The following is a 27,917-nucleotide window of genomic DNA, read 5'->3' as shown; positions in this document are numbered from 1 at the left end:
TGGGGGAGAGAGAAGTGAAGAATCTCTTCAGTTTCCTTGATCCCAAGTGAGAGGGGCTGGAATTAGCTGAGGGATAAGACCTGTCAAGCTGCACTGGCAGTTGCTTACTGGCAGTTCTAGGGGCAACAGGTATCCAGAGAAGGATATAGGACTTACCCACTGGTGGGGTTGAATGAAGATGCTCTTTGTGTATTCTCCTAACCATAGGAAATTACCAGTGGCTCCATTTCTTCACTCTCTTATATCTGTGCTCATAAAAATGTGATTTTGAGGCTTCTCCCTTCAAGAGATGGAGATTTTGACTCTGACCTGGCCTTGGGACTTGCTTCAGTCAATAGAATGTGATAGAAGTGACCACGTGCCAGTTCTGGGCCCAAGCTCAAGATAACTTGTGGGCTTCCACTTTGTTTTGAATCCTGTGGTCTCCTGGATTAGGCTAGTCTTTTTGAGGATGAGAGATCATGTAGAGGCTAGGTAACTTGTCCCAAATGAACCACCTTACTACCAGCCAATCTTCTGGCCTGCTAGCTGATGGCAGACCCATAAGAGAACCCAGCTGAGATCAGCCAAACCCAGCCTAGACCAGAAGAACTTCATTCAGCAGACCTATGAGCAGTAATAAATGGTTATTTTTTTCAGCCACTGAGTTTTGGGACAGTATATTATGCAGCAATAACCTGAATATAACATGGAGTAAAGAAGCCAAACACTGCCTGAGAATACCACTAGGGTCACTTCCTATGAGAATGTCATTCTAACAGAAACCATTGGCATGAGACTGACCTTGATAGAGAAAACAGACCCTTCCTCTGCTTCAGATGGCACCTTGCTCCTGATGTAGCTAGCATCCTCAAGGTTGGGGTCAAAACTGAGTGATGGCCCCACAGCAGAACCAGCTGAGCAGTGACCCTGGTTAGGGATAGGATTAGCAAGAGAGTATCTGTCTGGCAGCCAGTGCGACCAAGTCTTTAGATAAGAGATAGTGGATTTCAATACGGCTATCAAAGCACTAAAGGTTATTGTGAGGTTTTTGTTAAAAATGAAGAACTTTTCTACATAAGAAAAGAAAAAATATTCTGTAGCTTTTGGTTAACACCCAAAGTACTTAAAAATAAGAATAGATTTATGAACTATCACTATTTCCCTCACTAGCTATGTTTTATGACTTATAGTTACTTGAAAGGGGTTTTATAAACTTAGAAGTTTACATTTAAAATGGATAAAAATGGGTTTATGGTAAAATAATTTGACAGCAAGAATGTCCCTGAGTATTAGAAAAATAAGGAAATCTGTCACCTTTGATAGAGAACAGAGTCTGGTCAAATTTATCTTACCTTGCCTTAGTTGAACAGTTAGCTAAGCAAAGTGCTTTGTCTAGTTTTCTATCTTGGAATTTTTTTAAATGTTTATTTATTTTTGAGAGGGAGCACACAAGCAGGGGAGGGGCAGAGAGGGAGACACAGAATCTGAAGCAGGATCCAGGCTTGGAGCTGTCAGCCCAGCGCCTGACAGATGAGGGCCTTGAACCCATGAACCACAAGAGCATGATCAGATCAGAAGCTTAACCAACTGAGCCACTAGGCGCCCTGGAATTTTTTTTTCTTTTAATTTAACACAGAATAAAGCATGTTGCTGCACATTGTCTGAATAAATAAAATACCTTTAAGTTCAACTAATTTAATTCATGGTTTTCTCTTAATTAAAATACCTTTCTTAAAACAGAGACTTATAGGTTTATATAATTTTGGCTTTTACATATTATCTTGCTTTTTTATTTTTATTTTTTATTATTTTTTATTTGGAAAGAGAGAGAGATCACACAACCTGGGGAGAAGTGCAGAGAGAGAGAGAGAGAGAGGGAAAGACCCTTAAGCAGACTCCACGCTTGGTGCAGACCCCAATGCAGGCTCCATCCCATGACCCTGGGATCATGACCCGAGCTGAAATCAAGAGATAGTCGCTCAACCCATTGATCTCCTGGGCGCTGTCCGCATTATCTTGTAAGGGAAATTGTTGCCACATAACTTTGAAGCCTCTGCTGTGCCTTGAGCGCCCATTCAGCCAGTCTGTTGGATGGTGTAGGGTAGCAAAATGTTCGTTGAAAAATAATTAAAGACAATGTGCCAGAGCATGGTGGATAAGAGCCTGGACATTGGAATGAGACAGACTGGGGTGCAAGTCAAGCTCAGCTTGGTCCTAAGCTGTGAAAATAGGACAATATGGTTGTTGAAGGATTTGAAAAAGATGAAATATGTAAAGCACTTAGCACCAGGCCTAGCAAATGATTTTTTAAGAAATGATTTCATGAGAATCACTGAATAAGCTAAATAACTTTTTAAGTTGAAAATAAATGCTTCAAAAGAGGTTACAATGAAAAGAATTATAATTGTATAACCTGACATAATGTACTAACTAACCAATCATTTATACTGTGCCAATGTTGATTTTTTTTTAAATGTTGTATAGAGGGGTTGTTATTTAAAAACATTCAAGAGTTAGAACAAAGTTTAATTAGGGGTTCTTTTTCATGTATTAAGTGTAATAAGAGAGTAAACAGAGTTGTGTTCTCTTTTTTAATAATGAAAATTTACCTTTTGTTTGGAAAAGGAGTGAAGGGGACATAGGATGAAGACATTTTCAACTAATAATAGTCTTGCTCTCTCGATACATTGCTGCCCTCAAAAAAAGAAAAAAAGAAGTCCCTGTTCTCAGAATCTTTAATAGGTGGGAACAAATTATCCTGTGATCAAGTTAGCAGTCTAGTAATTTAATTCTCTCAGATAGCATACCAAAATGAATCTGCCATTTTTCCATATTCACTCTGAGATTCAGTCCATACTTTGTAATTAGAAAATTGTATGTTCTTGGTTACTTAACATCTACAGGCCTCATTTCAACAAATATTTAATGATAATATTAAGAAAAAATAATTTATTATACTAGGTGCTCTGGGCATTATTAAAAAAGGAGCCACCTGGGTGGTTCAGTTGGTTAAGCATCCCATCCTTAATTTCGGCTCAGGTCATGATCTCACGGTTTGGGCCCTGTGTCAGGTTCTGTGCTGGCAGTGCAGAGCCTGCTTCACATTCTCTCTCTCTCTCTCTCTCTCTCTCTCTCTCTCCCCTTCTTTCTGTTTTGCCTCTGCTTGCTCTGTCTCTCTCAAAATAAATAAACTGGAAAAAAAGGTAGGGGAGGAGAAGACTCCATTCTAGTCCTCAAGGAGTTAACAATCATGTCAGAGGGCCCAATACAGAATTGTGTGAAACAAGGTGATGGAAAGTAGATTGTCATTTAACAAGAGCAAACCACACCACTGTCTAGAAGTGGGGGAAGAGTTTGGTGAGAGGAGGCCAGGGAAGAAGCCATGTTATGGATAACACCTGAAACATGCCTCGAATGACTGGCAGAATTTCAGTGGCCACTTCGAGGTTCAGATGGAAGAAGCGTGAGTAACAGCATGGAGAAAGCACTGGGCCTGTTCATTCTGTAGCTACGAGCATTTAATCTGGTTGTGGCCTCACAGGCGTTTGAGGTGAGGGGACCGAGATGACACTGTTTAAGGCCTTGAATTCCCGGGAAAGGATTTAGCTCTGTAGGAAAGAAACTTCATTTTCCTCATCTGAATCAGGACATAAGTGGGCTTATTCTTTGCTGATTCTTAATTTTTTTTTCTTTTGTTGATTCTTTCAACAAATATTATAGGAACAGTAAACTTAGTATGTCACAATTAACTATTTAGTTACGGTGCCCTTTCTAGTACTATGATTCTACGATGACTTTTAGTTATATTTATTTAGACTGACAAAACAATGGATATATTTTTGTTCACTGAAATTTTTTGACTCTCATGCTTATACGTATCAATATGGTTTTCTTCTCCTTTGAGCTTTCCTAGTATTTTATATCTACTTTATTGCACTTTGTATTTTCATTTCATGACATCATTGTGCATGTATACATGTCTTCTCTTTCTTACTAAATGTTAAACTCCAGGAGGTGGGGCCCATGTGCAACCTATCCTTGTATACTCTACAGTGCTCAGCTTAAGAGGCATTCAAAAATGTGTGTGGAATGAACGGTTTAATTAATATCTGATTCCTAGTGAAGTCACTAGAGTAAGTTCAAATGTTTCAAGTTACATACTAATTTTTACCTAGAAGATTCCTGCTGGAAATGATTGAAAAGAGTACTTGAGAGGCAAATTTCTCGGCTCTCTCAACACTGTTGCTTTTTTAATTTGTTGGAGATATAGAAAATACACATTAGTTTGTTATGTTTTTATTATAACAGTAATACACATTCACTATAGAAACTTTATATTATCATAGATAAGCAAAAGGAAGAAATCAAAATCCCCCATAATCATAAGTCAGAAATAAGCAGTTACGGTTTCAGAGGAGTTTTCAAAGTTTTAATATGCATGGCTAATTTGCCCTTTCAGAAAGACAACTATTTTGTGCTGCTTCTAGAAGTGTGAGAATGCTCCTCGTTTATGACAACACTGAATATAATCATTAATATTAGTCCTGGCAAAATGGGTAGGAGAAAAAAATCATTCGCTTAGAAATGTGTATTTCTTTGAATACTAATTTAATTGAATATTTTTCATGTGTTAATTGACCATTTGCATTTCCTTTGTGAATTGCCTTTTCATATTTTTGCCTATTTTTCTATTGGGATGTTTATCTGTCTCCATTTCAAAAAATATTTTTGAGAGCTGATGTGTATTAATAAACATTTTCCCCAGTCAGGCATTTGCCTTTTAGCATATTTCCTTTCAGGGTCACCGATCCGTAGGAAGTAAGTCTAATAAACTAAGTGAATGTCAGATCTATGATCACCTCTTCCTCTCATTTCTAAGCTGAGTCAATGTGAGGAGCTAGAATATCTTCCAGGAATGGAAGCAAGCATAACAACAACCAGTGGAATATTATTTTCTGTAAGGAGAATTATTTTCAGAAACAATGGTAAAAATAGCATCTAAAAAATTTTAAAAGCCCTTACTTTTGATGATTACTACAAATTTAGAACTAGTATGACTACTTTCTGTTTACCTTTAAGAATATCACATGTAGTACTGGTCTAAAAAGGAAAAGAATGGGAAGTGCGTGCAGGCGATGACAAGTCAGACTTGGTAATTACAGTTAACAGTAACGTCTGTTCATCCACTATTGATGCATTGAAGTATTTCCATGGGATATGTATGGGAGTCATGTATGGCTGTGCCCTGTAAATTCAATAAAGAATGAACACTCTTATGGTTTGGTAACTAAGAAGTTAGCTGGGGGCAATGCTGAAATTCTTTCTTCTTGGAAAATGGAAACTCTGAAGGAGGAGAAAAGTGAAAGGAATTACGAAAGGGAAAAAGGCAAAGAAACATGGCTGGGAGTACAGAAGTACAGAAAAAAGAAGAAAAGGAAAAACAAATAGCTGTGTTTACCCAGGAGATTAAGAAGTGAGGCTTAGACAAAAAATACATTCTTTAAATTTATTATGGGGCAATTATCAAAATATGGTGCAGTGTTCCTTTTACGTCACTTAGATTATATAAGTGGGGCTTTACACTGTACTTAAAACTGTATGGAACAGTTTTTTAATGTATTAAAGGTATTTATTCCTCATATGGCATAAAAATAGTTAAACATGACTTCCATGGTGCATAAATGTCGAAAGCAGTTTGTGTTTCAAATCTTTTTAATTTTTTAAAGCACGTGCATACAGCTAAGCTGGGCATTAGAAGCCCTGCAAGCTGTTTGCCAGAATCCAAAGTCCTGTCAGATCTCCTATTATTTTCAGATGTTCCTTTACCAGCAGTAGCTTCAGAAGCGAGTAGAAAAACTGATCATTTATAATTGTATTTGGGTTGGATAAATAAAAGGTGCTTGGTTAGGGGCTCTTTCTATTTGAAGTCACTTTAAAATTCAATGAAAAGAACTTGCTAACAGGCCAAAATCCAGGGCTATAATACTTTGTTATTACGAAACCAGCCCCAGTTTGAACCCTTTCCTAGAAGAAAAACCAGGAATATTTATTGACCTGGGATTGTTGGTGTATCTAGGAGCAAACTAAGCAACAGATAATAATAATTTTTATTTTTAATCATTTCTCCAAACTCTTGTTCAGTTCAATGCTGTGAGTAGGAAAAGGAGCAATCTGAGATAGAAAGACAAATATAACAGCGGTTAGGTCAAAAACATATAAAGATTATGAAATTATTAAAGTGTTTGTGAAAGTAATGCTAAAATAAAGATGATTTACTTGTATTAAAACACAAATTAGAGGCAAAATTTCAGGCTTTCTGTTAAGTAGTTTTAAAGCCTTGCTTTAAATAGTACTAATTAAATGTAAATAAAGTGAATATAATTGTCTATCAGAGAAATAAAACACAGATGCTCTTATTTCAATTCACTAGTAATTGAAGGGTAATGTACAATTGCTTAAAGAGAAAAAAAAAAGAATTCAAATAGGGACAATGCTTTTAAAAAATTAGAGAAGAATCACCAAAAATCTGATGAAGATTTGTGAATCACGGTTTCCAAATGGCCATTTGAGCAGCGTGACTCATGTGATATCCTCCCTCCTTGGCCTCTTTCCACAGTCAACCAAAAATTAGTGATGAAAATCACACCAGAAGGAAACATACCAAGAGGTTTTAAATTTAGCCTTATAAACATGGTTTGCATCACTATGGATGCAACACTAAATGCAGGTATTTGGACTACAATGAAAGACAGGTTTAAAAACCACTATTAAAGTTGACTCTTTAATAGTTTGACTTCAATGAAGTGGAAATGGGCTATTTCCTAAAATTTTTCTTAACATTTTTATTTTTTGCCAGCCAGATTTTATTTGTTACCTGATTTATGAACCCTGACACATGAAGCATATTTCTATGGTCTAAGGTAACTTTTAAGCTTACTGATTTTCACCATTATGCATCAATAACATATTTTATATTATTTCCCCAATATGGCAGTACTGAACTAAAGACGATTAAACCAATTTATCTGTTTTCTAATGCCCGATTATTTTTCTGAATTCTACAATGGTTTTACTTTTCTTTCAAATATATATATATATATATGTATATGTATTCATACACACAATATGTATACACATATATGTATATATGCCTTCAAATATACATGTATACCTAGTATATATACCCAAATATATATATACACACATAGATAGATAGATAGATAGATAGATAGATAGATATGGAACTCTCCACACACCCACAAATACCTACACAGAGATCTGCAGAAAAATGTTACCTTCACATGTTCAAAGAGATCCCAAAGAGTTCAAAACCCAGGATTTATAGCACCAATCCACAGAAAGACATAATATTTAAAATCACAAAATACTTTTATGAACTCTGAGACAAACCATACCACACAAACCTGTACACATGAACATGATTAGAAGGCAGACAGACTCTCTTGATTAACTTTAAATAAACTGACATAAAAGTGAAAAATGATACACAAATTATATCTTTTTTTAGCTCAACTATTAAGAAGCCAATTATTACCTGTGAATGTATGCCACACACAATACTTTGAAGACATTTCATAATCAAAGTGAGAAACTCTAAGCACCTGCCTCCAATAGTCATTCTGTGAAACTGCTAATAAAACAAAAACCTGGAAGTCATTATTCCTAGCTCTAAGGCGACATTGTTGTAATTAAGGAAAACCTGTGCATGAGTTGGCGGAGTCCTGTCTTGCGGAGTCCTCGTCCTCGTCGAGTGGGAGGGTCACACTGGGAGAGACTAATAAGGGCAGAGATGCGTCCCCCTTCCCCACTCGCAGGGAGCTCACTCGGGCCACTCCTCGGCGGTGCGGCAGCCCTGGCCGGACTCCACTGCGCCTCTGAGGGGCTCAAACACACATTCAAGGTAAGCTGCGCAGCTTTGCCACCGGCCGTTTCCCTTGATCTCTCGCACACATGCCGGTTCTATATCATCTGCTCGTGTCTCTGGTCATTTGCGTGCATCTGCTTTTCAAGAAAATGTAAAAAGTGTGCTACACATGTAAATATGTTTTGGTGGATAAATAATGCACACCTGCAATTACGCATTCCCATAGGTGGCTTAACGACGGGACCAAAAACGTTTGGAACGCTACGGCCACTTTAATATGCTATATATGATGTAGTTTGTGCTCAGATGTTCACATAATGCAGGCTTTATGCGTTATACTTTAGTTCTAGGTGATTTTTCTGGCTACGAGTGTTTGTAAAGGAGAGCTACCAGCACCGCTGATGCGGGTGAGAACAGACATCAAAGACAGAAGAACATATCCATGGGGTTAAATGCACAAAACAAATAAACTCAATAGAAATTCATGCCGTTAGATCGTATTTTTTTGGTCTACGTCTAGAGACGTTACCCACTGGAAACCAGGAGACAGTTAAGGGGTGTAAACTGGCAGACGCGAGGTTCCGGCGCCTAGCTCTCGGGCCCGGGGTTACTTATTCTGACATGCGGGTATTTCTCCCAAGTGCTGCTTCCAGGGGCTGCGCGGGCGGGGACCCCGGGACTAGGGCCTCCCCCAGCCCCGGTCAGCCTCCAGGCGTCCGGCGCTGCTCCTTCATTACCCTGCAGCATGCGCAGCGCGGCCCGACCGAGCGCCGCCGCCGTCCCCGCGGTCCTCGCCGTCCCTGCCGCCGCCGCCGCCACCGCCGCGGTAACGTCCAGGTCCCGGCACTCGGAGAACGCGGCCCCCACCTCCGCCGCCTTAGCTGCGAGATCCAGCCGCCACCGCCGTCAGCGCGCCGGCGCCGTCGCCACCGCGGCCGTGAGGAGGGAGGCGGCGCCGCGCAGCCCGCTAGGGCACTGCAGGGTCCCGAAGAAGTTTGTTGGCCCGGAACCAGGCGCGCCTCGGCCGCCGGGCACGCTAGCTCAGTCTGAGCAGGCGGGCGCGTAAGCGAAACCTGTCCCGGGAAGGGGGAGGGAGGGAGGGAGCAGGCGGGTCGGTGGTGGGCTGGCCAGGTTGCAGGAGCCCCAGAGGCTGGGAGAGGTGGGGAAATGGAGAGGGACAGGGTACCAGAACTCACTGCCAGCCTCAGGGGACAGTGGGCTGGGGATCAAAAAGAGGAGAACCCAGAACCCGAGAATGCGCAGAGTTTTAATGGAACCATCCAGGAATTGCAGCAGTGAGTGATGGTGAGCCCCAGCTTGAGGTTGGGGAGTGCAAGGGTAAAGGAAATACTTGTGCTTCCTCGTTGCATCCACAGTTGCAAGACTGATTGGTCCCGTCTTCTGCTTGGAGGAGAAATCTGAGGAGAAACAAGGTGGGAGGATGGTTGGGACGCTCAGGAGGAATTTATATGTGCTTGATAATGGAGGGAATGAAATAAAACCACTCCAACATCTCTCCCTACCCCTACCCCAACAAAAAGTGAGAGAGCAATGGCGCTTGCTATTCTCAATCCAAACCAAGCAGCACTGCCGTTTTTAAAAGAGATTAAAACAAACAAACAGACAAACACACCACTTTATCAAACGTGTGGTCTCTCAGCATCTCCTTACTGGTGTGTGAGGAGAGAGCTGTAGTGGGACTCAAGTAGAGGTTTTTGGTATGTGCCTGCCAAGGAGAAACTGAGATGTTTAGTTGTTCAGATGGTGCACACGTACCTAAAATCTCTTCCTGAGGAGGCTTGACATGATTCTTTGGGAATATGTCTTCAGGATGGAAAAGAAGGAGGCAATCGCCAGGGGTGGAAAAATTCATTCTCTCTCTAGGGGATAGAAAATGGAGAAAGTGACTGGCAGGTGCTTCCATGAGGTTTTGTCCGGCCTGAGCTCTCAAACTGGTAAGGAATCTAAGTTGGGTTTCCTGGGAAAGAGGGTGGAGGTGTGGTGATAGAGCAGCAGAGCGAGCCTGAACCTGATATGAAAAGGCCAGAGAAAAAGCAAAAAGGTGAAAGAAAAGCAAATGTCATTATTTTCACAGTTGGGACATCTCTGTATCTGAATCATTGTCATCCAAGGAAACCATCTAAAACAGAAGGAAGCCCATGGTATTCTCCAGAAATGGAAAATTTCTATCTACTTTATGGTCTTTCAGTTTAATCTCTCTCGCTGAAATTGTAGTTCATTTTTTTGGAGCAGGTAGAAATGCCCAGTGGGTACAGACAGTGGATGGTTTTAGAGGCAAGAGAAGATATGGAGATAGAAACCACAGTTGTGAGGCTAAGTGCCATCATAATTACAAATTCAAGTGGAAAATGAAAAATTAGTAGGACTAGAGAGAGATGCTAATATATAACCTGGAAAGGATCTTGGAAAAAAGAGAATGAATGGGATTGGAGTTGGATTATTCAGGGCAGGCTGCATTAAAGTCATATATCTTAAAGAGGCAGAGAATAAAGAGGCTTAGCAGAAGAGAGCAAGAGAGAGGGCATTCCAGCCAGAAGGAATGGCATGTGTGAAGGCTTAGAGGTGGGAGTGAGCAGTCATGTGCCTGGTAAGACAGAGAATCCAAGCTGGAATGAAACCGGAGATGAGGAGAGCAGATAACACTTGCCAGGGAGAGACTGGAAAGGAGAGGCTGAGAGGCAAGGGGCTCTTTGGGGTGTTATTTTGTAGGCCAGTAGTGATATAATCAGATGAGGAAGTTGCGTATTAAATTTGGAAATTGATAGAAAGAGGGTGAATGCCAGTAGAATACTAGGATATTTGTGAGGCCCAAAGGGTCTCTGATACCTCTTTGAAAACAATCAAAAGGAATTATGAGATTGTAAGATTATTAGGTCATAGAGCCCTTCAGATGGAAAAATTAGGAAAACTGGATAGATAAGGAAATATATAAGTTAATTTAAAATTTTAATTGGCATTGGATCGTTGATATAGATATATCTGTGGAAACAGAGCTAAAGAATTGATATCCAAAAAAATGTAGGTCACTCATAATGGTGGAAGTTGAGAGTGGTATCAAAAAAAGTTGATGGAGACAATGATATTTCAGGGAAGTGTATCAATTAACCAAACAAGTTGTTGAGGATGATGAGAATCAGTTAAGCATGTTTAAAGGGGCCTGAGTTTGGAGACCCTCTGGAAGTAGGTGCTAGTTTTGAAGTGACAGGAGAAATAACACAGAATTTTGAGAAAATGTGGTAGAGTTGATCAGCTTTAGAGGATTATAAACGTTAAGAACCAGGGAATATATTTTCTGTGAAGGAAGAGAAATTCAGTAATAGTATGTTTTGTGCGTCTCATTAAATAACTGAACTTATGTTCACTGAGCTTTCTTTTAGTAAATTTTTCTATATTGGTCTGTAATTCTTCACCTCCTATCTTTCTGTAAATGTTAAGTCCATATCGCATATATTACTTAACAGGTTGAACTTTTCATTTGTTTAATTTTGGAAACGTATTGCCTTAGACTGTGTTCCTACAAATTGATCGAGTACCTACTAAATGCTAGTGTTAAAACATCATTTAATGTTTGAACAAAACACGAATGATAAGACACTTTTTTTTCTGTAAGATATTCAGTATGGAGGGGGGACGGAATGTACGTAAGTTATTAAAGTGCAGTATAGACTGTGCTGAAGCAGAGGTGGGAACTGAACTCTATTAGATTGCAAGACAGTGAATAAATGAACTCTGTGATGGTTCCTGCAGACTTCATAGAAGACATGGTATTTGAATTGCATGTGGAAGGCAGAGTAAATGATCACCAGGTGGAAAGAGAACGGAAAGATATCCCAACAGCCAAAACTGCATGTGCAGAAGCCTGGCACATGTGGGGTAATTGTGAAGGGTTTTATGGAGTGGAGTTTGTTTGGAAGGAGGTAGCAGGCCATGAGACTGGTCAGATGAGTTGAGGACTCCACTAATGGTGAGAGAGTCTTGAGTGGTTCCCTTAGGAATAGCCAATGAAAAACCACCAGGAGACTTCAAAAAAGCAGAGCACTAAAGTGATTAGATCTGTCATGGAAATAGAAGTCTTGAGCAGTAGGGATATAGAATCAAGGGGAACGAGACTGAAACAGAGGAATCTAGTTTGGGGTCTCCTGCACTTTTACAGATGAGAAATGGTAAGGACGTGAAGTAAATCAGTTTTTGTGAGGATGAATAAGTTGGTATGGATTCAAAGGAACTTTGTAAAAGTAGATTTGATAGACTTGATAGAGATTTGATATGGGAGGGGTAAAGAATGAATTAAAGCAGATTTTGAAATGTCTAACTCAGATTATTAAGGTAAAAAGGATGCCTGTAATTAAAATATAAAGGTCAAGAGCTTTCTGTAGATTGTAATAAGGGCAGAAACCTTGCCTAAGCTGCATCCGACTTCTGCACACCAGCTTCAATTTCATTATTGATGAAATTATGAAATAATGCTAAATCTAGTCCTAAGATGTTGAGATTTTTTGTCCTATTATTGGCTTCGAATTTAACTCTATAGGCATGTCTTTTCAGCTGGTTTTCTCTAATAGTTGATGGACTCTGCTCTAGCTTCACTAAAGATAGATTCTAAAGATTGGTAAAAGAACAGATGTGTTAACACCTGTTTTTTGTTTGTTTGTTTGTTTTTGGTTTTTTTGCTTATTTAAAAGATCTGTGACTTCACAACACTATGGCCAGATTTTCTTGGAGTTATGTACAGGCATATTGGAGGGTAGTCAAGAAGTTTGATTTAAGAATCAAACCCCTACCCAGTCACACGGCATTACTCTTTGTAATGAATGCTCTGAGAACATGGGTTTAGTCATGTAACAAATCAAACTTACTTTTTTAAAAGTTGAAATGTGTTGCTCATTTAACAGCCTACATAAAGTGAATCAGTACTCTTTTCTATTTTCTCCTTTTTCTTCTTTCACTTGTCTTTTCCGTGTTATTTTCTATTTATGTCTTAACTCTAACACTCAGACTCTTTACCTAATACCAAATTTCAAAGATGTAGAATAAGCATTATAAAATGATCCATGTTCTGTAGGCAGATTTGGTTTGGTTTACTCAAAAGTTTGTGCTGAGAAGCCCCTGACCATCTTATCTAGCAAGCCTACTATTTCATCATCCTATTTACTCTGCTTTCCTTTAGTTCCTAGTGTCTGTCTTTCAAAGATGATGTGTATGTTTGTTTATTTTTGGTCTCCCTTACCAGAGTGACACCAGGGACTTCCCCTATTTGGCTCACTGCTGTATCCCCAGTGACTACTATATCCCCTGTGGCACATAGTAGGAATCTCATTGTATGGATGGAATGAAAGATTAAGGTTTTCCACTGCTCTTTTCTGTCTTTTCTATGCTCTGTGTACATTAATCTAGATTGACAAAGAATTTTTAAAAATCCATCTCCTAGAGGACCTGGGTGATTTAGTTGATTGAGCGTCCAACTTCAGCTGGGATCATGATCGTGCAGTTCAAGAGTTTGAGCAGCACAGAGCCCACTTTGGATCCTCTGTCCCCTTCTCTGTGCCACTGCCCTGCTTCCATTCTCTCTCTCTCTCTCTCTCTCTCTCTCTCTCTCTCTCTCAAAAATATATAAGGAATAAAAAAATTCATGTCCTAATTAAAATATTTTCAGTGTCATAGTTGCCTTACAGGGTTTCAAGAGCTGAATAATGGAAATTTAAAGGACAGTGACTCCTTTTTAAATTGCCTCATGGGGCGCCTGGGTGGCGCAGTCGGTTAAGCGTCCGACTTCAGCCAGGTCACGATCTCGCGGTCCGTGAGTTCGAGCCCCGCGTCAGGCTCTGGGCTGATGGCTCGGAGCCTGGAGCCTGTTTCCGATTCTGTGTCTCCCTCTCTCTCTGCCCCTCCCCCGTTCATGCTCTGTCTCTCTCTGTCCCAAAAATAAATAAAAAAAAAAAAAGCGTTGAAAAAAATATTTAAAAAAAAAATAAAAAAAAAATAAATTGCCTTATGCCAACCAGTATCAAAACTATTCCACTTGGGCAAGGATGGTGAGAATAATGGGTTAGAAGTAGAGGTCATAGCCAGACCTTCAGTTGGTCTTTATCTCTTTGTTGTCATAGCATTGGGAAATAGGTTATAGATAGGGCTATCTGGATGATTTTAGATGGTTCATCGGCTGCTCGGCACTGTTGTCTGCTCAAGACTGGCAGTACTGGAATACTCACACTTAGAACTTTGATACTTTGTAGTGCTGGGAAAGAACTGCAGCCTGGATCTGGATAGCTTTTTTTTTTTTTTTTTTTTTTAAGTTTATTTACTTATTTTGAAAGACAGAGCGATCAGGGCAGGGGCAGAGAGAGAGGGAGAGAGAAAATCCCAGGCAGGCTCCACACCACCAGTGGGGAGCCTGATGTGGGCCTTGGACTCATGAACCTTGAGATCATGACCTGAGCTAAAACCAAGAGTCGGTTGTTCAGCCAACTGAGCCACCCAGGCACCCCCCAGGATCTGGCTAGCATCTTGATAAAGAATAGCTACAAATTTAAAGGAAGTATATAAGGAAGTTAAAGGTCTATCCCACATCCTGATAGTAAACATCATGGTGTAACAGCACTGGCTTCTTAGTGAAGAAGAGCTGGACTTGTATCTCAGGCTCTGGGATCTTCTCTATGAGCTTTAATGTTTCATATCTGTAGAATGAGGGCCTGGTACTTGTCTTCTGTACTCTCCTTAGGCCCAGGCAACAAGGTCCCTGTCCTGGGCCTTACATTTTGGAAGGCCCTTATGTGGCCTTGCTCTGGATGTGCTTCTGCTCTCAGGGTTAGGAGTCCACAGATATAAGGGGACCCATCCACACAAAGCTCAAGCTGCTAGTTGAGGCTCTGGGAACCCAGATCCTGCAATTCCTTGACCAAAGGACCCTTAGTCCTCTTATAAGACCTGGCAGACCTCTTCCGTGGATTCGTCTTTCCAGGGGCAAACCAAGTCACTGGTGGGAACACTCTTAGGCCCAAGCAGGTATCAAGGAGTGACTGCTTGCAGGTGTTATGGACAGAGCTTAGACTTATTGGTATCTTCTCATACATGTAGGTGAGGCCCCTCATGGTGCAGACCAAGCCAAGAATGGGAAAAAGTGAGGGAAGAGATTTGGTCCAGGCCAGAGTCTAGTTAATCCCTTGTAGCCTGCTGTATTCAATTCCAAACTTGACTTGGGCTTTCAAGTCTTTGTGAAGGTATACTTGCCAAGATAAAAGGAAAAAACATATTTCTTCTTAGTCTTATTAGCTTTATTTTTAACTTTCATATATTTAGACGTATGATATGTGCATCTCTTGTCCTATAATGCAATAGTGTTAGGAAGAGACATGCCTGCCTCTCAAAAAATACACATATAAAAGAAATTGTGCTTCAGAAAATGAGAATATGTGTAACCAATATTCCCCACATCCTTCTTAAAATGTATCATGAGCCATCTTTGTACAAGTTTTGAAAAAAGTGATTTGAGGCCTTTAGTAACATCCATATCCACATATATTATTCTGAGGCTCTTCATTGGGCAGTCCATTGGGACAGCATTGAAGGTCTGTGTTAACATTTAAATCTTACCTAAGAAGAGCAATAAGTTAAATTGTGACAACATTGGCTTGTATAATTTATCAAACTATCTTGATGGTCATCTAGCTGAGGGGACAAAATAGAAAATTGGGAAGTTTTGATGATGGAGGAGATTGTGGACAAAGCCCAGAATTGAGAATTCCTAGAGGGCACTGGAGGTGGGTCCAGAGCAGCAAGAAGTAGCCTGAGGGTTCTGGGGACAGTGAGAAGGATCTGGCGGAGAGGTCCAGAAAGACCCTAAGGGAGGTTTTTCCCACCCTGCAACTGCCTGAAGCAGAGGTTAAGGATCTGGAAAAGGTGTTTTGTTTTAACATATACAAGGATTTATTTTGAGACCTTTATCAAGTTTTTTTTTTTTTTTTCAAATGTTCCTAGTGGGGAAAAAAATGTTCCTAGTGGAGGGGAGTATATCTGTACTTAATCAGGATCAAAACAATAGAAACCTCAAATAGTAAACATGTTTTAAATGTACAAAGAGATGTACACCTGAAACTAATATAACCTTGTATGTTAACTGTACTGGAATTAAAATAAAAAGCTTAAAAAGAGAAAAATTAAGAATTAAATGTACGAATCGATACTGTGTTCATGGTAATGATCGATCCTTGAAATATTATAAGATCTTAAAATGCTTGATGAATTATAAAAGATTAAATTATCACCACTACAGATTTAAAGATAAGTATGTTTTTCTATATCTTAAGATTTGGAAATTGGCAGTCTGTTACTTATTTTAATTCAAAGAATGTTTATTGAGCCCCTACTTTCACAGATACTATGTTAGCTGCTGAGGATAAGGTGATGGACAAGACAGACATAGTCTCTGCCTTCAAGGGAGAGTAGAGTTGAGTGGGGGCAATAAACATATGTCCACAGACAGAATTGTCTGAGCTAGAGAATAATGGGGCAAGGACACTTACCTGTCAGGTAAGAGCTCTTCCACCCAGTAACATTTACATTGAGAGGTGTAGGATGAACAGGACCCAGTGTGCTCCAGGTTGAGGACACAGCATGCACAAAAGTCCTGAGGTTGGAAAGAACATGGGAATTTGAAGGATAGGATATCAGTGAAGAGGAGAGTACCAAGTGAAGCTGGAGAGGAGAGTAGGAGCTAAAGTACTCAGGGCCTAGAAGGCCATAGAAAGGCTTTCAGATTACATGTAAAGTACAATGTGAAACCATTTAAAGGGTTAAAGCAGGGGAGTGACGTGATTCAATTTTTATTTTAAGAAAAGCTCTCCTGTGCTATGTAATGAGTGAATATGGTCAGAAGCTGATAGCAGATTTGAGGGGAAATGAGTTAGGAAGTTGTTGAGGAATCTATACCAGGGTAACCTGAATTAGGATTATGGCAGAAGAATGGAGGGCAGTGGATGGATTTGAGATGGGTATGGGGTAACACTGATATGACTTGCTGATTGGATGTGGGAGATGGTGATAAGGAAGACAGAAGCATCAGCGTGATGCTTGAGTTCCTGGTTTGAGCATTTTGATGGGCACTAATTGAGACTGGGAAGAGCATGAGAAGAGTAAGTTGTCATTGAGAATCAAGCATTTAACTTGGACATATTAAATTACAGGTGTCTTGTGCACCATCTAAGAGGAAATATAGAATAGGCAGCTGGCTACAGTCTAATGTTCAGAGAAGACTGGATTGGGGATACAAATTTTAGATTCATCTGACAGGTACTGTTTAAAGCCAAGAAATGGTGAGATCACCTCAAGAGACATTATAAAGACAAGGTGGGGAAGGCCCACAGATCCCAGGATTAAGATATCAGGTAGCAAAAAGATTTGAGAAGGGATTTAGAGAGAAATCCCAGAGAGTGTGAGGGCCGGGATGACCAATGAGAATGAAGATTTCAAGGAGAGAGTAGTCAGCTATAGGAAGTACCACCAAGATTTGAATTAAATGGGGAGAACAAAGAATTCTCTCAAGTTCTTGCTGAACTTGGTGAAAGGCATTTCATTAGAGGGTGGAATGGCAATTCATCAATAACTAGAACATTTAGTCAACTAAACATAACATCTTATTCTTCAAGCGTTTTGCATAAATGAGATCAAAGCTAAGTGCTATGAACCTCTAAGTGACTCAAGGAAACAGTTGGGAGACCTCAAGATTGAGTTAATATACATATGGCTATATAGCTCTCTGGGTCTTTGTTGCTGTAAGAGAGACCAAAGCTTCAATGAACATAAATTTATGGGTGCTTTGACATTTTGCCATTGTCCAAATATCACTATCAACCTCAGGCTGAGGAGATAGCTAAACTATTACTAATTATTTTATTTATTTATTTATTTATTTATTTATTTATTTATTTATGAGAAAGAGTGCACACATGCGTAAGCGGAGGAGGGGCACAGAGAGAGGGAGAGAGAGAGAATCTGGAGCAGATTCCCCCCTCAGTGCAGAGCCTGACACAGGGCTTGATCTCAGGACCCTGAGATCATGGCCTGAGCTGAAATCAAGAGTCAGACACTTAACTAACTGAGCCATCCAGGCACCCCCAATTTTTATTATTATTTATGAATATGTAGAGCAAACACTTATAATAGTAGGTAATTTGTATGAATACTTAATATGTTCAAGGACCTCTACTATACTTTCCCCAGTTGTTAAATAATTTATTGCTAGTGTTGTTATCAGTTTTCAGGTAAATAAATGAAGGCTTAGTGAGATTACATAACTTGTTTATAAGTGGCAAAGCCCAGACATAAGCCATGGTTTTAATCTCTATACTACACTGCTAATTTATCAACTAATAGAAGTCACTTAGGAAAAATGTCTATTCAAGTCCTCTGCCCATTTTTTAATTATGGGTTTTTTTTTTTTTTTGGTGTTGACTTGTATAAGTTCTTTATATATTTTGGATATTAACTCCTTATCAGATATATCATTTCAAATATCTTCTCCCTTTCAGTAGGTTGCCTTTTTGTTTTGTTGATGTTTTCCTCTACTGTACTAAAATTTTATTGACAGTTTCACATCTGTGTTCAAAAGAGATTTGCCAGTAATTTTCTCTTTCTTACAATATCATTGTTGAGTATATTGTAATAATTTTGCTGCCTTAATGATTTACCTGTGTTCTCTTGGTCTATTCTCTGAAAAATTTTTTAAATGAAAGGTCAGTGATAATTTCTGCTTAAATATTTGGTAAAATTTTCTGATTTAATTCATATGTACTTGAAGATTATTTGCATGGTAATTTTTTATTGAATATTTAATGACTATAGTAGTGTAAAACTTCTTTTATTCTTGTGTATGTGTTAGTAATTGAAATCCCTTTAAGTAACAAAAATGTCTAGAAGATAAAAAAATTTGTGGTTAAAAATAAAAAAATCAAGGATCTCTGATAATTAAATTAGTATTTTTGAGTTCATTTATTTGAAATAGAATTAATTGCTTTAACAGCTACTAACTGAAATAATAGGATAAGTTTGCAAAGTCATATGAGGATTAAGACTATATCTAGATGAAAGAGTTTAAAAGAAATAAGGCATAAAACCAGCTGTTTGATATTTAGAACCACACACGATTTTAGTGTTGCAATTGCTACTTCTAGCTATTCATCCAGAAATATCTAAAATCTTGAATTAATTTTAAAGTGCTGATCTTAGAGTATTTGGCACATGCAGAATACCAAAGATGATAACTTTAGTTTTTTTCTAGAGTGTGTACTGACAACATTTAGACATTGGTGTGATGGATTCTTTTATATTTGACTCTTGAATAAAATTTAAATGATGGCAAATACATGATTCAATATTATTTGCATATTTAGAAGTCTTAGAATAGCTATTCTAATAATACTGCAATTGTTAAATACACTGAAGGAGCCATTATATTTTTACTTACAGTTTATTTTCATGTTATTTCACTATAAAATTAATTTGCGTAATATTTAAGTTTTCCATTTTAGGGATTCTACTTACTAAATCTTTTACTGTAATAACTATAAAGTAGTAGTCTATATTTAGAAAAACAAATGGTTATGGATGATAACACATTAATGTTAAATATGATGCCAGTGGTAGGCTCAGGCAGGAATTATATATATCCATTCTTTTCTTTAAACATGAGGAAAGATTGCTTTTCACATGTATATATAGTAATCACTCCAGTAGCAGTGATTATTCCTCCCAGTAACAACATAGTTATGTTTATAGAAAATGTAACATCAGTTAAGACAAAATGTGTAACACTAATATATAGAAGAGAAAATAGAATTGTGAATAATAAGATTATATTGTAAAAATATAAATCCATTGTAGATGACACCAAAAGAACAGGTGACAAGAACAATAGGTAAATTGGATGACATAAAAGTAAATTTCTTTGTAGCAAAGGACACAATCAAGAGAGTGAAGACGTAACCCACAACAAGGAGGAAAATATGGGCAAATCATATGTCTGAAAGGGACTAATATCCAGAATATATAAAGAACTCCTACAATTCAACAATAGCCAGATTATAAAATGGGGAAAGGATTTAATAGGCATTTCTCCAGAGAAGATATACAAATGGAAATAAGCATATGAAAAGACCTTCAACATCACTAATCCTTAGGGAAATGAAAATCAAAAACATAATGAGATACCCTCTCATACCCATTAGGATGGTTGCTATTAAAAAAATAATAATAAGGTTGATGAGGATGGAGAGAATTTGGAAGTGTTGTGCATTGTTTGTGGGAATATAAAATGGTGTAGCTGGTATGGCAAACAGTATGTTGGTTCTTAAGAAAATTAAAAATAGAATTATCATATGATCCAGCAATTCCGTTTCTGGGTATGTACCTAAAAGAATTGACAGCAGGGTTTGGACAGATATTTGTACATTCATGTTCATAGTAACATTATTCACATTAGCCAAAAGGCAGGAGCAACCCAAGTATACATCAGTGGATGACTGGATAAACAAAACATGGTATATATATACAGTGCAATATTATTCAGCTTTAAAAAAGGAAGGAAATTTTGGGGTCTCCTGGGTGGCTGTCTGTTAGCCCCTGGACTCTTGATATCAGCTCAGGTCATGATCTTACTGTTGTGGGATCTAGTCTGCATTGACTCCATGCTGAGCAGAGCTTGCTTGGGATTCTCTAGCTCTCTCTCTCTCTCTCCCTCTCTCCCTCTCTCTCTCTCAAAATAAATAAATAAACTTAAACAATTAAAATAAAAAGGAAGGAAATTCTGACATATGCTTCAACATGAATGAACTTTAAGGGTATTATGCTAAATGAAATGAAGTCACAAAAGGATAAATACTGTATGATTCCACTTATATGAGTTACCTAGAGTAATCAAAATCATAGAGTCAGAAAGTAGAGTGGTAGTTGCCAAGGATTGGGGAGGGAGAAATGGGGAGTTAATGTTCAATAGTTATAGAGTCTCAGTTTTGCAAGATGAGAAATTATGGATGATAGTGATGATTACACAATAATATGAAGGTACTTAATTCTACCTAAAAGTGATGAAGATTTTAGATTTTATGTTAGGTGTATTTTACCAGGATTTAGAAATATATATATATATATATATATATATATATATATATATATACACATTTATATATATATACATATATATACACACACACATATATATGTGTATGCATATATGTGTGTGTGTGTATATATATATGTGTATATATATGTCTATATTTCTAAATTACATACATAAAATCATTTTAAAGTGGTATAGCTTTAAAAAACACATGAAAAGAAGAGAAAATTTAAGTTATAAGAGGCTGTGTGGACATTGATAATTAGGAAGTAATCTGAAAATATTTTTGGAACTTTTTCATACACACTAAGGTGTATATTGATAAATTATGTATAACTACATATATAATCATATATCCAATTATATAATTCTATGTAGTGTAAAAATCTATTGTGTTCTCTTTGGTGATGAGGATTTTCTAGAGATAATGATGAAAGGAATTGTAAGCTCAATTCCAGTATTTTGTTTTGTTGCAGACCTGCAGCCACTTGTTCACATGGTTTCGAGGCACAATGAGGCATGCTGGCTCTTGGAAACTTTGGCTCTGGATGGCAATGCTTCTGCTTCCTGCTTCCACTTCCGTGACGGTCAGGGACAAGTCAGGTATCCAGGCCACCTCTTTTGTCCAGTCACCAAATGTTATTTATAGTCTTCAAGTTATTTTTAAAACTCATCGAAGTAAATTGTTGGGGTTAAGGAGGCCATAGATTAAATCTACAAGTACAAAATAAATTCATTCTTTTTTCCTATTGACCTTTAATTTTGCACATTGAGAATTTCTAAAATCACCTCATTTTCCCATTTTATATTAGTCTAAATAGCCTTTCCTTCCTTTCATTGATATTTACAAATATAAATATATGTGTGTGATTCTCTGCATGTACTTTTCTTCTTTTACCCCTTGTCATAAGTTAGAAGTACATATGTCTATCACTAATTAGGATTAACCAGTCTTAATTAGGGAAAAGTGAAAACTAGGAGATATAAAAGGAAATGTAGTTTAAGTAAGTTTTATAGTATCTCAGATGAAATGTACAAAAGATGAACACTTGTTAGAGCACTTAGCACTAAATAGATATTTATTTGCAGTTATTAAATTATCAACTTCACAAATATTTCCAAAGGGCTTGAAGGCAGTTTGAAACATTTACTCTCATCTCTGATTTTTAAAAATAATTACATGCCTAATTTGGAAAACTTTTCTTGAACTTTGAGTATGTATAAACTACTGATTTAGATGTACTTTTAAGTCAAACTAGACACACTAGAGAAGCCATTTGCTAAGCAAAGAGACACTTCAACTCTCCTACGCAAAGGATCACATATAATGTATTCTGACGGTGGTCACATATGATGATGCATTCTGAAACTATGAGTCTTACTGTGCCTACTATTTTGACTATATCTTTAAGAAGTATTGCTAAGGGGTATAAACACGCTCTAGTAGAGACTTCTGAGTTTGAAGCACACATAAAAACAGTCTAAGATATAACAAATCTTAATCTCTTAGTGTTATGTAAGTCTTTGTGATTTTTTTAAACATTTTTTAAATTTATTTTTGAGAGACAGAGAGAGAGAGAGAGAGAGAGAGAGAGAGAGAGAGAGAGACACTGACTGAGCAGGGGAGGGACAGGGAGAGAGGAAGACACAGAATTGGGAGCAGGCTCCAGGCTCTGAGCTGTCAGCACAGAGCCTGATGCGGGGCTCAAACTCACAGACTGCGAGATCATTACCTGAGCTGAAGTCGGACGCTTAACTGACTGAGCCACCCAGGCATCCCAGTCTTTGTGATTTTTATATTAATTCATCAGGAGGTGCATTTCCTAATAATCCACATGAAAGTTTGAATATTCTGCCACTGTATCAATGATATCCTGAGGCTGTCATGCTTTTTTGGGGGAAAACACTTTCCTTCCTCAGTGAGAAATAAATCAGAAGTGACTCATGGCAAAAGGAAGTCCATAGGGCAAGGGGCGTTCACTCTGATGATGTTTTGACTCTTAATTTCTTTATGTCCTCTCCTTTTTAAAAAAAATTTATATCCAAGTTAGTTAGCATATAATTCAATAATGATTTCAGGAGTAGAATCCAGTGACTCATCACCTACATATAACACCCAGTGCTCATCCCAACAAGTGCCCTGCTCAATTCCCCTTGCCCATTTAGCCCATCCCCTCACTCAAGATCCCTCCAGCAACCCTCAGTTTGTTCTCTGTATTTAAGAGTCTCTTATGTTTTGTCCCTCTGCCTATTTTTATATTATTTTTGCTTCCTTCCCTTATGTTCATTTGTTTTGTATCTTAAATTCCACATATGAGTGAAGTCATATGAAATTTGTCTTTCTGTGACTAATTTTGCTTAACATAGTACACTCTAGTTCTATCCATGTTATTGGTAATGGCAAGATTTCATTCTTTTTGATTGACAAGTAATATTCCATTGTATCTATGTACCACATCTTCTTCTTTTTTTTTTATTTAACTTTATTTTTTATTTTTTAAAATTTACATCCAAATTAGTTAGTATATAATGAAGCAATGATTTCAGTAGATTCCTTAATGGCCCTTACCCATTTAGCCCATCCCCCTACCACAACCCCTCCAACAACCCTCAGTTTGTTCTCCATATTTATGAGTCTCTTTTGTTTTGTCCCCCTCCCTGTTTTTATATTATTTTTGTTTCGCTTCCCTTATGTCCATCTGTTTTGTCTCTTAAAGTCCTCATATGAGTGAAGTCATATGATTTTTGTCTTTCTCTGACTCACTAATTTCACTTAGCATAATACCCTCCAGTTCCATCCATGTAGTTGCAAATGGCAAGATTTTCATTCCTTTTGATTGCTGAGTAATACTCCATTGTATATGTATATCACATCTTCTTTATCCATTCATCCATCGATGGACATTTGGGCTCTTTCTATACTTTGGCTATTGTTGATAGTGCTGCTATAAACATGGGGGTGCATGTGTCCCTTCGAAACAGCACACCTGTATCCCTTGGATAAATGCCGAGTAGTGCAATTGCTGGGTCGTAGGGTAGTTCTATTTTTAATTTTTTGAGGAAGCTCCATACTGTTTTTCAGAGTGGCTGCACCAGTTTGCATTCCCACCAGCAGTGCAAAAGGATTCCTCTTTCTCTGCACCCTTGCCAACATCTGCTGTTGCCTGAGTTGTTAATTTTAGTTATTTTGTTTGTTCCCTCCTTTTAAGAAGCATTAGTAGGTAATGCGATTTGCAACTTAAAAGGAGAGGATAAGACTTCTTTGGTTAGAAAGGAAAATGAATCTTTGGTTGAGATGGACACAGTTTTAGGGACATGCTAGTGCATAATCAATGCTTTTAACAATAATAATGATTTGAAGGATCTACAATAAATCAATTTCCAGTTTTAGTTTGACCAAGAATCATCTGGGGTATTGATTCCTAAATCCCACTCTGAGATTGCCATTATGCAAGACAGGCTGGGTGGGATTCAGCAATTAATTTCTTTAACAGACTCCCCACGTGAATCTAATATGATATGTCTAAGGAAAACACTTGTAGAAATACTCACCTTTGGGAGTATTAGCTGACATTTTTGTCTTTTTTTTTTTTCTTTCTTAGCTGGTTATCTTGAATCTTACCTATCAGGTTTTCTTTATTTTATTTTATTTTATTTTATTTTATTTTATTTTATTTTATTTTATTTTATTTTATTTATTTTTTGTTATTTTTGCCTTTAGTAACTTTTTTAAGTTAAAAAACCGTGGTAGGAACACAACATGGCATCTACCCTCTTAAGAAATATCTAAGTGTATATATAATTCAGTATTGTTAACTATAGGCACAATGTTGTGCAGCAACATTAGAACTTAATCATTTTACACTACTGAAACTTCCCCATTTCGGAATTCTCCTGAATGTTTTGCTTTTGCAGCTTTGGTATCGCAATTATTTTCTTTTTAATTTTTTTAACGTTTATTTATTTTTGAGAGAGAGGGAGAGACAGAGACAGAGCACGAGTGGGAGTTGGGGCACAGAGAGAGGGAGACACAAACCGAAGTAGGCTCCAGACTCTGAGCCACCAGCACAAAGCCCAATGCAGGGCTCGAACCCATGAACCACAAGATCATGACCTGAGCCGAAGTCAGACACTTAACCGACTAAGCCACCCAAGTGCCCCATGGTATTGCAATTCTTCAATCAGGTTCTATTTATTGTATGTAGGACTACTAGAATGCATATATTCTGGTCCAATTAACTTTACCAAATTTATCTTTCTGAAAGATTTTCCTAAGGAGTGTGAATTCAGAATTAATCTGAACTCTTAACAAGATTCACATAACATGAAGCACTGAGAGAAAGTAATACAGACAAAAATTAAGTTGATTTTTATCAGGCTGTTTGGTAGAAGGTGCTCCTAAAGCAACACATACTGAACATGCCACGGCAATTGCTTAACTTCAGGTATCATTTGAATTAACTGAAAATGTTTGCACAGCACTGTCATAAGGATTATTGAAGAATATGACACGCTGGGCATGGCCTGACAGGGGGCTCTTGTGTCTTGTGTCTCTGATTCACAGTGCAAGGTTCCCTTTTTAGTTTCCTCATGTGCAGACCTGTGTGTGTGGTCACTAACCATTTACCGGAGGGAAGTGATTACATCTAAAAATAAAATATAACAAATCTGAGGGAGAGGCTAGGGTTTCAACTTTGGAGTCTGTGAAGTTGTCAACAGTCTACTGTTAAACCTAAATATACGAAGAATAAATTGAATCTTTTAATTGCTTTATTTTAACTCTATAGTATATTTAATGATGCTTGGAATATTGTTCCAGTTGGGATAGAATTCAAGAGTAATATGGAAAGATGCAATACAACTTGAATTTTAAAATCTTGAAGCATTAAGAATTCAGTTATTTCTTATTCTTTTATCAGTTTTACTATTACATTGAGATTATGAGTTAAGGCATATTTATATATTTTCATATTGTAGATAAATAATTTGAATGTGGCGGTTTCAGCTCAGTTGTCAAAAGAGGATCATATTAAAGAGAAGAGAATTGTATTGAAAACATACATTGTGTAGATCTTAAAATTTGCATTAAATTTTCTTAAAACTTTCCACTGTGATAGAAGTTTATGTATTATGTTTATGTAATTAAAGGTTCCTCTTTTTCTTCTACTTTCCTAAACCTGGTCTAAGGCCAAATACTGAGTTATCATCAAAAATAATAAAAACAGAAGAACAGAGTAAGGAAATGCAGCAAAAAAAATCCCCCCCAAAACAAAACAAAACAAAAAATAAACCAGACTTGATAAAAGGAGAGATGATAGAATGCCATTTCTTTTACTTATGGTAAAACATCATGTTAAGTGTCTAGATGGAATTGATTATAAACTTAGGCCCTAGACCATACACATATACCTTTTAAAGCTAGTTTACTATCAATTATAAGGAAAAACTGTTATTCTGAAATTTGGCTTTTATTAATTGAAACACACTGCACTCTTAAAGTCAAGAGTGGAAAGTGTGCTATCGTATGGAGGGTTTTGTGTTTTTAAGAATTCCTCATGTTCAGTGTGGTGCCATGTAACTGACAAATATACTGTGTAACTCCTAAATTTTTATTTATTTTTTATTTTTTTTTTAATTTTTTTTTTCAACGTTTATTTATTTTTGGGACAGAGAGAGACAGAGCATGAACGGGGGAGGGGCAGAGAGAGAGGGGGACACAGAATTGGAAACAGGCTCCAGGCTCTGAGCCATCAGCCCAGAGCCTGACGCGGGGCTCGAACTCACGGACCGCGAGATCATGATCTGGCTGAAGTCGGACGCTTAACCGACTGCGCCACCCAGGCGCCCCACTCCTAAATTTTTAAAGTGGAGGAAAGTTTCACAATTATAAATAAATATTATAGGTCCTAACCAGGTATTCTTTGGAGGAACAGCTTTGTTTTAAAAGCAACAACAACAACGACGACAAACCCACAAGATGCTATAAGGATTTTGTGATCTTTTGTGACTTTTCTGTTAAAATAGCTGTGTTCTCACTTTTTTTGTTTTCATGTTTGGTCACTTTTCCATATTATTTTTGTTATAATCTGGTCCAACGATCTTTACCTATTATTTATTAACCAGTGTTTTTCTCCAAACCTGGGACACTCTGTAATCCTTTTCAAAGATATTGTCAAAGTAGGAAATGTACAGGGGTCTGCGGGCAACCCGTAACAATAAAATAAAAAGGACTGCTTCCCCTGCAGTCCAACGGGAAGTCTGTTTTAGTCTTTTTTTAGAAAAAGCATGAAACACCTAAAGGTTCTTCTTTGCTCTATTTATGAAAAGAAAAGAAACCAATTCTGTCTCTTGGGTAAATTGCTACTTTTCACGTTCCCAACTCTAATCTTGAGGCAAATTCTGTGTTATAGGTTTTGTTACTAAAAGTAAAGAAAACAATTTTCTTTAATGCATGTTAGAAAAGAAGAGTGATAAATAGAACATCTCTGCAGCTAGACAGATTTTAATTGTGATTTTACAGGTAATAATAGCTCCATAATGTATTGAATGTGTACTTCTGAAGATATGAAGAAATAGGAAAAATAAAGCAAGAAAAATGGATGAGGGAGAGAAATGTTGAGATTTCTCAGGAGGTAGTCCTTTCCCATCTTTTCTTCTCAACTCATTCTGCGTGTAATCTCTTCCATCTTCATGGCTTTAAATGTGATTTATATTCTAGTACTCCCAAATTTACTTCACACACTAGACCTCTGTTTTGAATTCCATGCCTGTATTTCTATCTATCAATAACTTAACAATTTGAATTTCTTAATGGCACTTCCAACTTAACATTTCTTTCTTTTAAGTTCATTTATTTATTTTGAGAGAGAGAGAGAGAGTGTGTGTGTGGAGGGGGGAAGTGGGGAAGGGGAGAGAGAGAGA

At 37.6% G+C, this 27,917-nt stretch overlaps 1 protein-coding gene across 1 annotated transcript in view; it reads left to right on the top strand.

Annotated features, from left to right (window-relative positions):
- The first annotated feature begins 7,708 nt into the window (after positions 1-7,708).
- COL19A1 (collagen type XIX alpha 1 chain) overlaps positions 7,709-27,917 on the top strand; it is a 346,749-nt gene continuing 326,540 nt past the window's right edge. The window contains exons 1-2 of the mRNA XM_047102603.1: positions 7,709-7,903; positions 21,473-21,599. Of these exons, the coding sequence (XP_046958559.1) occupies positions 7,709-7,903; positions 21,473-21,599 (322 nt within the window). The remainder of the gene's footprint in view (positions 7,904-21,472; positions 21,600-27,917) is intronic.

Source organism: Lynx rufus, unplaced genomic scaffold (assembly GCF_022079265.1).
Source record: "Lynx rufus isolate CCGP_SWC_20201006 ecotype Redwood Valley unplaced genomic scaffold, mLynRuf1.p SCAF_6, whole genome shotgun sequence".
Classification (NCBI taxonomy): domain Eukaryota; kingdom Metazoa; phylum Chordata; class Mammalia; order Carnivora; family Felidae; genus Lynx; species Lynx rufus.
The sequence above is the reverse complement of the archived record's forward strand: the minus strand, read 5'-3'. Positions and strand labels throughout refer to the sequence as shown.